Here is a 13,928-nt window from a genome sequence, read left to right on the forward strand (position 1 = left end):
CATTATAAGCCAATTAGGAGCGGCGGCCGGGTGAGTGACAGGCGGGGCGGCGCACAAACCGGGGCAAAGACGCGCGTTTGTGGCCACCTTTGTGTTGAACGGCATCACCGTCCGCGCAACTGTGGCCTCAGGGGCTGAAATATGTGGAAATTAACACACACACGCACAAACACAGCAGATCCACATGATCCCCTCCGCCGAGGTCCAACTCCTACACGCAAAGGCATTCAAAAGATCTCTTTGTGTCTCCCCCGTGCCAGAGGAACAGAGCAGAAAGACGAGAGAACGGGAGAAGGGGGGGCAGAAGAGGAGGAAAAGAGCAGCAAAAGGCAAAAGGGTTTGCAGGAACAACAAGGAGGAGAAAAAAAGGGAGACCTGAAGGGGCGGGCGGGGGGAGAGAAGGAAAACACGGAGCAGGACGCGGAGGAGTGGGAGAGGAGGAGAAGAGATAGAAGCCGGGAGAGACACCCAGGCTCCAGCGCCGCTTTGAACTTGTTTGATCCAGTTGGTCTCGCCAGGCGTTCCTCGAGATGCATTCCTGTGGCTGGCTGGGCGCACGGCGAGGAGGAGAGGGACGGGGAGACGGAGGGAAGCGGCTCCGAGGCGACTTCCGAGGAGGGCGGGAAGACAAAGGTCTGCCGGTGGGAATTAGAAGACGGGGAACGGGGACGGGAGGGGGGGGAGGGGAAGATCGGCGGTGACAGCGAAGGGTTTATCAGAGTAACCACGGCGTTGGGAGGGAACAAGCCCAGCACCTTCTCAACACACACACACACACACACACACACACACACACACACACACACACACACACACACACACCACACACACACACACACCAGAGCCAGAACAGGAGCAGACCCTTCAGGAATCCCGTCGCCAAGATCCCGCCGGATCCCGCCGCTGATGTCAGCTGACCAAGGGTCGGATCAGCTCCGCTCCTCCAGGTCAAATACGAGGGTTCGGAATCACCGATTCCACCGACTCTCCTCGGCGTTCCCGGCGACTCGCGCAGCAGAAACGTCCGTGTGTTACGAAACGTCGGCACCAGTCAAATCAGTTTTCACAATGTTTGCAGCTCAAAATTGCCTGTAATTTCCACGCGTTGAATCACCGCACGAGGCGGCTGTGAACTGAGCCGCCGCTTTAACCGAAGAAGAAGAAACTCTGAAAACACCCGAAAGAGACACACACACACACACACACACACACACACACACTGGAAACGTCGGAATTAACAAATTGGAAAGGATGCGACAATAAATTAAATGTTGTCACACAAAGCAACATCAAAAATGTGAATGTGGAGGAGCGCAGGTCTGGGGGGACCTCATCCCTGGGGGGACCTCATCCCTGGGGGGACCTCATCCCTGGGGGGTCCGGTGGGGGTGAGGGGATGCAGACACACTCTGACCATCCATCCATGAACAGGAGAACACACACGCCTCTCTCCCAAGCCTCAACCTGTTTCCCAAAGACCAGGAGATCAGAGGGGAACGGCATGACTCAGAGAGGTTCAGATGTCTCGTCGCCATGGTGACATGTTTGTTTTTACAGCGCGTCAGGGTCTGGCGTGGGTGCACATGTTAATGTGCACATAAAATATCACCATCCTAACGTGCAACGACCCTCAGGTGTGTGTGTGCGTGTCCGTTAGCATGCGGCTAATGTCTGAGCTGCAATCAGAGAAGAGACGGACTTCACCAAAACTTCCCAACAAAAACCCACGGCAACGTCAGCGCTGGTCACATGACACGCTCGGCAACGTCAGCGTTGGTCACGTGACACGCTCGGCAACGGGAACAGTTCCCATTCTGATCTGACAACAGGTGTAAAGTAGCTGCTAAAACTCTCTGAGGACTAATTAACGGGCGTCTCCTGCACATCCAGGTGATGTTTGACTTCAGTTCCGAGCGTCCATAACCTCCCTCCCCCCCCCCCTCCCCCCCCCCCTCCCTCTCTCCCTCCTCCCCCCCCCTCTCTCCCTCCCTCACCCCTCCCCCTCCCTCGCTCTGCCCTCCCTCCCCCCTCCCCCCCTCCCTCTCTCTCTCCTCCCCCTCCCCTCCCCTCCCCCCCTCCCTCTCTCCCTCCCCCCCTCCCCCCCCTCCCTCTCTCCCTCCCCCCCTCCCCCCCCCCCCTCTCCCCCCCTCCCTCTCTCCCTCCCCCCCCCCCCTCCCCCCCCCTCTCCCTCTCTCTCTCCCTCCCTCCTCCTCTCTCTCTCTCCCTCCCTCTCTCTCTCTCTCCCCCCCTCCCTCCCTCCCTCTCCTCCTCTCTCTCTCCCCCTCCCTCCCTCTCTCCTCTCTCTCTCTCGTCTCCCTCCTCTCTCCCCCCCTCCTCTCTCCTCCCCCATCCCTCCTCCCTCTCTCCCCCCCCTCTCTCCCTCCCCTCTCTCTCCCCCCTCTCTCCCTCTCCCCCCTCTCTCTCCTCTCCCCCCCCCCCTCTCTCTCCCCCCTCTCTCCCCCGTCTCTTCCGCCCCTCTCTCTACCCTCTCTCCCTCTCTTGCCCCCCGAGTTCCCTCTCTCCCTCCTGCACCCTCTCTCTCTTCTCCCTCTGGCTCCCCCCTCTCTAGCCTCCTCTCTCTCGCTCTGCTCACTCTCTCCCGCCTCCTCTCTTCCCTCCCCGGACCTCCCCTCTCTCTCTCCTCCCCCTCCCCTCCTCTCTCGTCTCTCTTCTCTCTCCTCCCCCCCCCTCCTCTCTCTCTCTCTCTCTCCCCCCCTCCTCCCTCTCTCTTCCCCTCCCCTCCCCCTCTCTCTCCCTCCCTCCCTCCCCCCCCTCTCCTTCTCTCCCTCTCCCTCCCCCCCCTCTCTCCTCTCCACTCCTCCCCTCCCTCTCTCCCTCCTTCCTCCCACCCCTCCCCTCTCTCCCTCTTCTCTCTCTCTCACCCTCTCTCTCTCCCTCCCCCCCTCCCCTCCCTCCCTCCCTCTCCCTCCCCCCCTCCTGCCTCCCTCTCTGTGTACTAGTGTCTTTAGTAGACTTGTGGTAATCCTCTTAGCGTATGCTGCTTAAAGCTACGAGCATATTATGTAACTCCTCTAATCCAGCACCGCATCAAGACAGACAGCAAAAGACCACAACCCTTGCTCTCTCTCTCTCTCTCTCACTCACACACACACACGCACACACGCACACAGACACGCACACACACAGACACACCACACAACACAGACACACCACAGACACACACAGACACACACAACACACACACAGACACACACACACCACACACACACACACACACACACACACACACACACACACACACAGACACACACACACACACACACACACACACACACACACACTGGAAACGTCGGAATTAACAAATTGGAAAGGATGCGACAATAAATTAAATGTTGTCACACAAAGCAACATCAAAAATGTGAATGTGGAGGAGCGCCGGTCTGGGGGGACCTCATCCCTGGGGGGACCTCATCCCTGGGGGGACCTCATCCCTGGGGGGTCCGGTGGGGGTGAGGGGATGCAGACACACTCTGACCATCCATCCATGAACAGGAGAACACACACGCCTCTCTTCCAAGCCTCAACCTGTTTCCCAAAGACCAGGAGATCAGAGGGGAACGGCATGACTCAGAGAGGTTCAGATGTCTCGTCGCCATGGTGACATGTTTGTTTTTTATACAGCGCGTCAGGGTCTGGCGTGGGTGCACATGTTAATGTGCACATAAAATATCACCATCCTAACGTGCAACGACCCTCAGGTGTGTGTGTGTGTGTGTGTGTGTCCGTTAGCATGCGGCTAATGTCTGAGCTGCAATCAGAGAAGAGACGGACTTCACCAAAACTTCCCAACAAAAACCCACGGCAACGTCAGCGCTGGTCACATGACACGCTCGGCAACGTCAGCGCTGGTCACGTGACACGCTCGGCAACGGGAACCGTTCTCATTCTGATCTGACAACAGGTGTAAAGTAGCTGCTAAAACTCTCTGAGGACTAATTAAGGGCGTCTCCTGACAATCCAGGTGATGTTTGACTTCAGTTCCGAGCGTCCATAACCTCCCTCCCCCCCCCCCTCCCCCCCCCCCTCCCTCTCTCCCTCCTCCCCCCCCCTCTCTCCCTCCCTCACCCCTCCCCCTCCCTCGCTCTGCCCTCCCTCCCCCCTCCCCCCCTCCCTCTCTCTCTCCTCCCCCTCCCCTCCCCTCCCCCTCCCTCTCTCCCTCCCCCCCTCCCCCCCCCTCCCTCTCCCCCCCTCCCCCCCTCCCCCCCCCTCCTCTCCTCCCCCCCCCCTCACTCTCTCCCTCCCCCTCCCCTTCCCCCCCTCCCTCTCTCTCCCTCCCTCCCTCCCTCTCTCTCTCTCTCTCTCTCCCTCCCTCTCTCTCTCCCCCCTCCCTCCCTCCCTCCTCTCTCTCTCTCCCCCCCTCCTCCCTCCCTCTCTCCTCTCTCTCTCTCTCCCCCCCCCCTCCCTCTCTCTCTCCTCTCCCCCCCCTCTCTCTCCCCCCCGCTCTCTCTCCCTCTCCCCCCCCTCGTCTCCTCTCTCCCCCCTCCCTCGCTCTCTCTCCTTCTCTCCCCCTCTCTCCCTCCCCCCCTCCCTCCATCCCTCCCCTCCCCCTCCTGCCTCCCTCTCTGTGTACTAGTGTCTTTAGTAGACTTGTGGTAATCCTCTTAGCGTATGCTGCTTAAAGCTACGAGCATATTATGTAACTCCTCTAATCCAGCACCGCATCAAGACAGACAGCAAAAGACCACAACCCTTGCTCTCTCTCTCTCTCTCTCACTCACACACACACGCACACACGCACACAGACACGCACACAGACACAGACACACACACACACACACAGACACACACAGACACACACAGACACACACAGACACACACCAGACACACACACACACACACACACACACACACACACACACACACACACACACACCACACACACACACACACACACACACACACACCGCTGAGACCTGCAGTGACTCTGGATGCTCTAACGTTCAGTGTTTTGAGGAGCCATCAGACTGAGGCGGTCCGATTATCTTCCGCGGGTTTCGGCGCCGCTACAGAGGGAAACCGAACGTCAGATCGCCGCTTCTCTCCGTGTCCCCGCTGCCCTTTTCACATATTCCTTATATGCTCTCCATAAACGGATTATCTAACCAATAAGATGGCAGAAAAAGAAACAATATCTCACCCTGTCCTCCTGCTCGATCTGTTGCCAGGGCAACAACGCCCATCTTTCCGTGCCCCATCTGTCTTGGGTACACATCAGAGGCCAGTCATAAATGTGGAATGACAGCCGAAGAAGGCTGGGAGGGAGGAAATGTGGTGGGAATAAGAGGGAAAAGAGGAAACCTGACCGGGACACTGTGGCCAGTTCAGTATCTGCTCATCGGGCCGGGGAAGAACCGGGGATCACACCTGCTTTAGACGCCGTCATTACTCTATTTTAGCTGTATTTCCATTAAAATCCTCGAATCCTCCCAAGTGAGATGCAGGATTTCGGCGTCTCTGAGGTGCTTCTGGATCAACATCTGGAGGAATCTGCTCCGGCCTCCACTGACTCCAAAACCCGAAGCTTCCCGTGTCCAGAGGAGCGTGAAGAGCCTGAGCTCCATCGGGTTTCTGTTCATCTGCCAGCGGCCGCCGCTCGGCACGCTCCCGCTCCCTCCCCGATGACGACACTTCGGACTGGAGGAAGATCCGGAAACTTTTGGGTTTCAGCGAAGGACTCGCACTTGGAGGAGCTGAAACGGAACATCTGACAACAGGAGGCCACCGAGTGTTGTTTATTTACTAGGAACAGGAACGAGTCCCTTTCTTAGGTGTTCAACCTCCGGGATCAGGCTCGTTAAACAGAGCGATGGTTTGAAGGAGGACAATCTGCCCCCCCCCCCACACACACACACACACACACTCACACACACACTCACACACACACTCACACACACACACAATCAGGCCTGTGTCTTTAACATTTTCTCAGAATTTTATCACCATAAAGAGCGCTAATTACAGGCTTAAACATGTGGCCATACACACACACACACACACACACTCAGTCACTCCCACACACACGCACACACACACTCACACACACACTCAGTCACTCCCACCTTCCCAACTCAGTTACAGCATGAACATAATTAGAAACTTGAGAAAGCCATGAATGAGCGAGGAGGAGGAGAGATTAGAAAAGATGAAAAAGTTCGTTTTAGGAGACGAACGGCGGGGACGGCGTCCTCGCTCGCCGTTTATTTTAGAGCCGTTCCTTTCAGACGGGCTCCCCCAGACGCAGTGATGGCGGCCTGGACCCGTTCTCCGGTCGTCCCAAACCCTTCTGTTTCCCATCAGAACCATCATCACCATCTGACTGTGTCTGTTTGCGTCGTTCTTTCTCTATTTTTAGGCTCTATTTCACAGATTAGGGGCCTATTTATAGCCCCCTCATGATGTCCAATAAGGGGGCCCATTATGGGAGAATTACACCGTCACAGGGACTCAAACACCTCCCATTTGGCAGTGATCCTGACCCCCCCCTATCTCTGTGCTCTCCTCCCAACCCCTCCAACCACCACAATGCTCTATCAATACAGGGTGGCTCCTGGCAGAGGGCCCAACCCTGCAGTGGAAACTTTGCACAGGAAACAGGCCTTTCCAGCACGATAGTGTGCGTTTCAAGAGCGCGTTCGCTCCACCAGGACTCCCAACATGTGGCGACCACGGACACGCAGCCCCCCCCCCCCCCCGGGATAAATGAGCAATAGACGCGAGGCTTCTTTCTACTTTATACATTTTCCCTCCTTAAAAAAACAGAGAGGACATTACATAATTCTCCAAACACTTCCTCCCCGAGCCGAGAGCACTCTGGCGTTTTATCAGACACACACTTGACATATCTGAGCAGACAGGCAGCCCGTTTCAGGCCGTCTGCATCGCAGTCGCCATGACAACGGCGAGAGAACAATCCACAAAAACAGCCACTCAGGGGAGGGAGGACAGAGAGAGAGAGAGAGGCCGGCTCAGGCTCCGGGACGTTCCTTTGTCCAATCCCAAAGTCTGCCAGCTTCACCTGTGTTTTCTAGACCGCCAGAATCAGGCGTGGTCATTTAGGCACGTCGCGACGCCGCCTCACGACCCCGCGACCCCGCGGGGCTGATGTTCACAGCTGCACGGCGCTCCCAGGGGATCGCTCCGACGGGATCCGATGGTCAGACGGTAAAGAAATTTTAATTTTAAAGACGCGGCTCGTTTGGCGTTACCTGGAAAACACCAGATTTTTATCCACATCCCAAACGTCTCCTTCAGATTGACACCGCCGTGTATATTCAATAAGTTTGGTGCAGCAGCATCACGGCCTCCATTACAGTAACACTATCTTTTCCTGGCAAACCCACTTCCGCCGCCCTTGGCAACGCTATCGCCTCCTCCTGAAAACCCCAAATGTGATTAGTTGACGTATACATGAAGCCTCGACGCTGGTCTGATGCTCTGCAGCGATAACCTGTGGAGTGAGTAACACGCTAACTCACCCGCAGCTTTACTACTAATGCACAGATGCAACAGAGGCACCTATAGGACAGAACCGCCTGGGCCCGGCCTCCTCTCCGGGGGTCCCGACCCCGAGGCTAACGCCAGAGGAAGTGGGCGCACACTGAAGGCAGCTTCCACTCGCCGGGACCATATTGTTGGTGTTTGCATAGCACACAGGTGTAATGAAGTGGAAAAGCACCGGGGTGGAAAATACACTGTTAATGTTCCAAAATATTTAGTAAATGTGCACAACAAAGATTAGGACTTTTCCATCTCCCCTGGGGCCTCCACTGGCTGACAGTTAGCATCCTCCGGGGGCTCTCGTTGCTAGGCTTTCTGCAGCGCTCATTAAGGATCCATTAAAAACTCAATGGCTCCTTAACAGTCAACAAGCCCAAAATAAAACAAAAACTCCTCACTGGCACTCTTCACCGAGGGGGAAGTTTAAGAAATGCTCACAACTCACACTCATTTAAGTCATCACGGGCCAGGAAAGGCATTTGATAAAAACTTTAGCCCGAGTTTCTGGCTGGAAAAGCGCTTGAAAGGAAGAAAGAAACGGGAATCGTTTGCTGTTTGTTGGCGATTCCTGCTCAGAGCATCCATGTTGTGCACGTGTCTCATCAACGTCGCCCCCCAGGCCGAGGAGATGTTGATGTGCCGGTGGAGCGGCGAGAAAACCAAACACGAGGGTTTTAGGCCGCTGTTTCCAGCAGGAAGACGCCGATGTAAATACGGAGTGTTTACACTCCAACGGAGATCGTAACCGAGCTCCGGAAAGAGAAGCTCGACTCAGTCGTATCTTCAATACGAGATGTTGCAAATAAGAGTTTTACTTTAATGTTCAAATGTCACGTAGCGCTAGCAACACTGTGGCACAAGTGCTGTAGTTAGAGTGGATTTCAGCCTTTTCCAGGTGATCCGTTCCTCCTGCTGAAGAGCCACAGCTCCGAAGATAACGAACAAATCTGCTGGTCGCGGTCCAACAAAACGTTCCACTATTTTGTCAAAAGTAAAGCAGCTTTAAAAGGGAGGCCAGAAAGCGCGGCGTGGTTATGAAAAGAGCAGCTGGTGCGTTTCCTTGGTTGTGATCCGTTGCTGCTTCTATTTTAGGAGCCATTCAGGAAGTGATCTGCAGACAGACGAAGCGTAGCAGAATTCTGCTCGACTCCTCCTCAACCAAAACAATTACGGCTGAGTGGAAGATGTCGAGGAGGCCGCGGGGGAGCCCGACGCTGTTGTTAGCGAGCGTGATAGTAACAGGAACCTGCTCCCGAGAACCCATCCCATCCCATCCCATCCCATCCGATCCGATCCGATCCGATCCGATCCGATCCGATCCGACGCCTCGCGCGTCCTCCTGGAGAACTCAACAAGTCCTGGTCACTTTAATCCTGAACCAGCGTAGAGAAGCTCGACGCCACATGTGTTGCTACACGTTTCAGCTCGTTTATTAACTACCCCTGTTGCCCCGTGTACTGCACACCAGAGGTGGCTGGAGAGCGTCTAAACCCCCGTTAACGCAGCATCCTCGCCGTCCTGCCGCCTCCCTTCCTGCGCGTTTATCCGCCATATTGCCCTCTGCAGTATTATCAGATAATCTGTTTTGTGTAGCTTTTTTCGCCCCTGCACTGCAGCCACTGTGGCACAATTACCCCGGTTGCCGCACTAATGGGTATTGATGCGGCCGAGGGCCTCACACACACTTGCACACACAAACATTCATAAAAAATTCATGATACCGGCTCAATGGGAAGATGTGGGGGGTCCGGACAGGCCTAGGAGGGACGAATAATGCCATTTAAGTGGCAGATAATACAGGCCGCACACTTTTGTGTAAAGTGGACGTGCAACACACGTGTGGGGGGGGAGGAATAAGGAACTAAACCACTGATCGATGCAGACAGGATGTAAAGAAATAGAAGAACTGAAGCCAATGCTGGGGGACAAAGGTGAAAAGCCTGGAAAGGGAAGAGGTGCCCGGGATCGGAGGAGCAGGAGAGACAGAAAGTGACAGACGAACGCCGTCTGAGCGAGGCTCAAAGGAAAACAGCAACAGGAAGTTCAGCGGGCTGCCGACTGGCACCAACAGGAAGTGGAACGCTCGGAGAGGCGTGACGTTTCCTCAGCACAGCGTCAGCACGAAGAAGCTCCGATGAAGAGCGTGACCAGACCAGAGGACTCAGGCGACTCAGGTGACGTCCCTCAGACGCTCCGCGGCGGCTACGTGATGCTGCGGCGGTCGGACGCCGCCTCCCAAACACTGAGACTAGCGGAATACGAGGGTTTAACGCAGTGGAGGAAACACTTCAATAAACCAGCGTTTCTTTAACAGGTGCGGGTCATTATGGGGGCGACGGCCTGTTCGGAACATCGGCTTCACGCCTTTATTATTCCAGCTTCTCCTCTTTGCTCGGAGGGCAGAGGAAAAGTTCCCCCCCGCTCATCCCGGGCCCGACATGCGTGTGTTCCTGTAGAACATGTGAAGAAGCGCGGGCGGGAGGGCGGGCGGCCATGTGGCGGCGGCCGCCGCCCCGACCCGTCCACGGCGTGTTTGGGTAAGGGTGGAAATTAAAATAAAATAAAACAAGAAAAAGAAATGAACACGGCGAAAGTCACACAGGGAGAAGGGATGAGAGAGCACAAGAAGAGCGCACGTATGAGTCAAAAGCAGCATGTCTGAGGTCACAGACGTGCGCTGACGTACGTGCTGATGAGTGTGAGCTCCAGCCAGCTCAGTGGGTTAAATATAGCGCCCAGGCACCGATCCCAGCTGACTTTAGCACTACGGTAGCCACCGAGAGCTATATATGCTACGCTGGCGCTGTGCTAACGCTGAAACTGGAGAAGAAGTGAGCGGGGGGGGGGAAAGGGAAGGCCTCGGATTCATGAAAACCCAGCCGCCCACACTCAGGCCTCAGCTGCCAAAAGTTGGGGGGGGGGGGTCAAGCAGTGTGCAGAGTTGAATAGCCGCTTGAGCTACTGCGCAGCGTTAGCCAGCGCAGCGTTAGCCAGCGCGCTAGCCGGCCATTTAGGGTGGTGTGCACGGGGACCGTTCCACGTGCATCGGTGGGCTCATCACCACTGTAGAATATTAGCAGGGGTCAGCTTAAGTTAAATTAAGTTAGTAGACAAGTCTTAAGTAAGTGACCGACGTTCCCATTAGTCGGGAATGTTCAGAACCTGCTCCGAGGTGAGAAGATGCTGCTTTTCCATTCTTTCTTGCATGCAGGAGAATTTAAATCTGACTTTGATTCTGAGACACACATTAAATAATCACCACCTAAAAAACACTTATTTAGCAAAACAAAAAGCCATCAAACCAACCAGTTTTGTCCAGAATAAGAATACCGACGTATCGGTTACAGCAGGTCCATCTGCACGATGTTTCTCCTTCGGTTCTGACCAGCTCGGTTAACACTCACCTCAACCAGCACCTGGTTTCCACGGGCCTGAACTACCCGACGACCCTCAGCAGCAGCTGTTCATGGAACAAACTCCCAGGACTAAACTCTGGGATGAGAGGAAGAGTCCAGCCGCTGAGACCGCCCGGACCGACCAGAACCTCTCCACCCATACGTGGGAGACCCGTTAGCCCGGAATGTCCCAGAATGCACGTGACTACGCGACATCCGTAGGAACAAGCAGCAGGTTTGGGCCCTATGTGGTCACATTACCGGCATCCCAAATGGATCGGTACCGTGGTGACACGACGCAGGCGCTCCTGGGTACCTGCGCGTGCACGTGATGTGCGCAGCTACAGGAGCAGCACGCACGGCATTCCTCGAACGCCTCTTTCTGTTGTGGCTGCGTGCAGCTATCTAGCAGCAGCTCACAGAACCCAGGAGACAGAGGGAGGGGACTTCTGTCCCGGCTCGTCTCCTTCACCAATTAAACTGACGCCAAGAGCCCAAAAGGAGTCAGAACCAGAACCTACGGTCTCTGTAATGTAGCCGTTGGCGACGGACATCGCGTCTGGAGGCTCTAATCCCCCCATTCTCTGAGGATCTGATGAAGACCATCAAAGGGGAAGTTGGGTCCAGGAGTGTGACGGGTCGGGCCCGGGCCGGTCCCGGGCCGCTCTGTCCACCGCTGCTGCTGCCGGGCCCGCGTGGCTCCCTTCAGCAACCACCACAAATAAAGACGGTCTAATTTTGCATTTCAAAGAGGAGGAACCGGGCTCCTTCCAGCCAACAAAGAGGACAACAGCGCTGACATTTGCGACACGTCCTTTGGTCTTTTCAGAGGGAAAATAGTGCTCGCCCACATGAGGTGGGGCAGAACCGGGGCCACTACGCCCAACTGGACGCCTCTCACCTGTCATTTCCTCCAAATGCCACCTGGAGACGGAGCAACCGGGACGAGCTCGCCATCAAACCTCCCGAGTCTTTAACCACGACAACACAAGGGAATATTGAGAAGTTGTCCGCGGAACGAAGGCGCCCGCCACCTACTCGGGCAGGTGGGCGAAGGCGTCCAAAGACCTCAATCGAGGGGGAAACTGCTGCTTCGGTGTCTGGTTGGAGATTGTGACCGAGGCCAAATGCAACCACGGCACCGTCTGCATCAGAGAACCAAGAAGCAAAAAGCAGAAGTGGCTTTTGTGCTGCACAAACACACGCGGGGCCAACCTCCAAAAGTTGCCTCAAAAGTTCCCGAGCTGGAAATCCTAATCTGACGAGCAGCAGCTCCTTCCAAGCGTGGTTCCGAGGGGTGCAGCGGGAGACCACCGCGCGTCCCGGGTCCTGCTGCTCCGCCTCTCGGGTGTAAACAAAGGCGCTACCCGGCCGCCGGGCTCGGAAAGTCCCCCCTCAACCACCGACAGCACCCGGCCAACGGGTCCTCAACAAGTTAAACAGGCAGCCGGAGCAGCCGCACGCCCCCGACAAAGGTGACCCGAGAGCGCCCGGTCCTTACCGCTATCAGCGTGTTATTCCTCTGCTCCGCGGAGGAGGCCGAGTCCGGCTCCGGGTGCTTACTCTGCGGCTGCTTCCCGCTGCCGCCGGCCGACTTCTTGGCCCTCTGCTCCAGCGTGCGCTGGTACAGGCTCACCGTCTCCCTCCGCTCGATGTCCACCTGCTCGGCGTGAGCCTGCTGGTACCTGTTCTCGCAGGTGACGTGGTGTCTCCGGCAGCCCTCTATCCGCTGCCTCAGCCTCTCCACCACCGTGCTGTGCTTAGTGATGCCCACCGCCCCGGGGGGCACCACGCCGCCGGCGGACGGGTTCATAGTGTTGTTGATGCAGAGACTGCCGTTGGGTCCGGCAGCGGGGGAGGCGAAGTCCCCCATCACTGGGACGAGAGGCTGCTATTTTGGAAGAACTTTTCCCCCCGTCAGGTTCACAGCTACAGCCCCCGCCGCTCTCTCCCACCTACCGGCCTTCGCCTCTCCGTCTCCCCCGGAGAGTGTCCAGCGCCCGGGCAGCGGAGGGGGGAAGGCGAAACTAGAGCCGGGGGAGGTTTAAAGGTGCGGGAGCCTCGCAGTCGTGCGTGAGCGTTCCTGTCTCCAAACAAACCTCTCCCGAAAACGCAAATACGAGCCGAGAGAGTCCCAGCACCAGCCGGGAGAAGAGCCGCTGCCAGGCGCCTCGGTGGGGAAATAGAAGCGCGGACGTGTGGATGTTAGCGGTCATACACACGCGAACCGTCCGGCGGAGGAGCAGCGGCGGCGGCGGCGGCAGCAGCGGCAAACTCGCCGTTTCACCGCGTCGTCCTTTGAGAAAAAGTTTTGCTGCCTGAACCGAACGGGCCGTGGAGTTCTCCGAAGAACTTGCATCTCATACGGCTGCAGTCTGAAAGGAATCCCAGGTGAAGGTGGCGTCGGCTCGGGTTCGGGAGCAGAGGCGCCCTCGGTTCGTCCAGTAGCGAAGCGACTGGAGCGGAGATAGGAAGCAGTGGCGGAAGTGTGCGGAGGGTGGGTGGCTGCCGCCTGCCACCATCACAATAATCAGGTCCGCGTCTCCACCATGCCAGCGGAGTGATATCAGGACAGGGCTGAGTAAAACCAGCCAGAGGCTGTGAGCAGCCCGCTGACGGCGGCCGGAAAACCCGGAGTGGAGTCGGCGTCGGGACGGGATTCTGCCAGATTAGCTCCGATAGGCCGCTGTTTTCAGCGTTAAATTGAAGAAATGTTCTTTTTTTTCTAGAATACGTACATTTGGGAAGTAGGTCAGTCATGTAAACGGTGTAATTCCGATATGAGTGTAATTGTGTCGGTTTGGCACAGCACAGATAGATATAGATCCAGAGCAATCGATGCTCAATAGGGCTAACAAAGGCTCATTTGCAGTAATTAAAACAATCGCTACAGAGCTAACATTGTTTTGTTCAAGATCAAAAACGCAAAAAGTCAATGGGCGTTTAAAATCTAATCAGAGAAACAGTCACAACAGAAACAGACGTTTCAGCGAGATGTGGCCAAACAAATCCAAT

General features: G+C 56.2%; 1 protein-coding gene across 1 annotated transcript in view; it reads right to left on the reverse strand.

Moving 5' to 3' along the window:
- maml3 (mastermind-like transcriptional coactivator 3) overlaps positions 1-13,496 on the reverse strand; it is a 52,425-nt gene extending 38,929 nt beyond the window's left edge. The window contains 1 exon segment of the mRNA XM_057035607.1: positions 12,415-13,496. Within this exon segment, the coding sequence (XP_056891587.1) occupies positions 12,415-12,786 (372 nt within the window). The 5' untranslated portion in view covers positions 12,787-13,496.
- Between the last annotated feature and the right edge of the window lie 432 nt (positions 13,497-13,928).

Source organism: Takifugu flavidus, chromosome 6, assembly GCF_003711565.1.
Source record: "Takifugu flavidus isolate HTHZ2018 chromosome 6, ASM371156v2, whole genome shotgun sequence".
In the NCBI taxonomy this organism is placed as follows: Eukaryota; Metazoa; Chordata; class Actinopteri; order Tetraodontiformes; family Tetraodontidae; genus Takifugu; species Takifugu flavidus.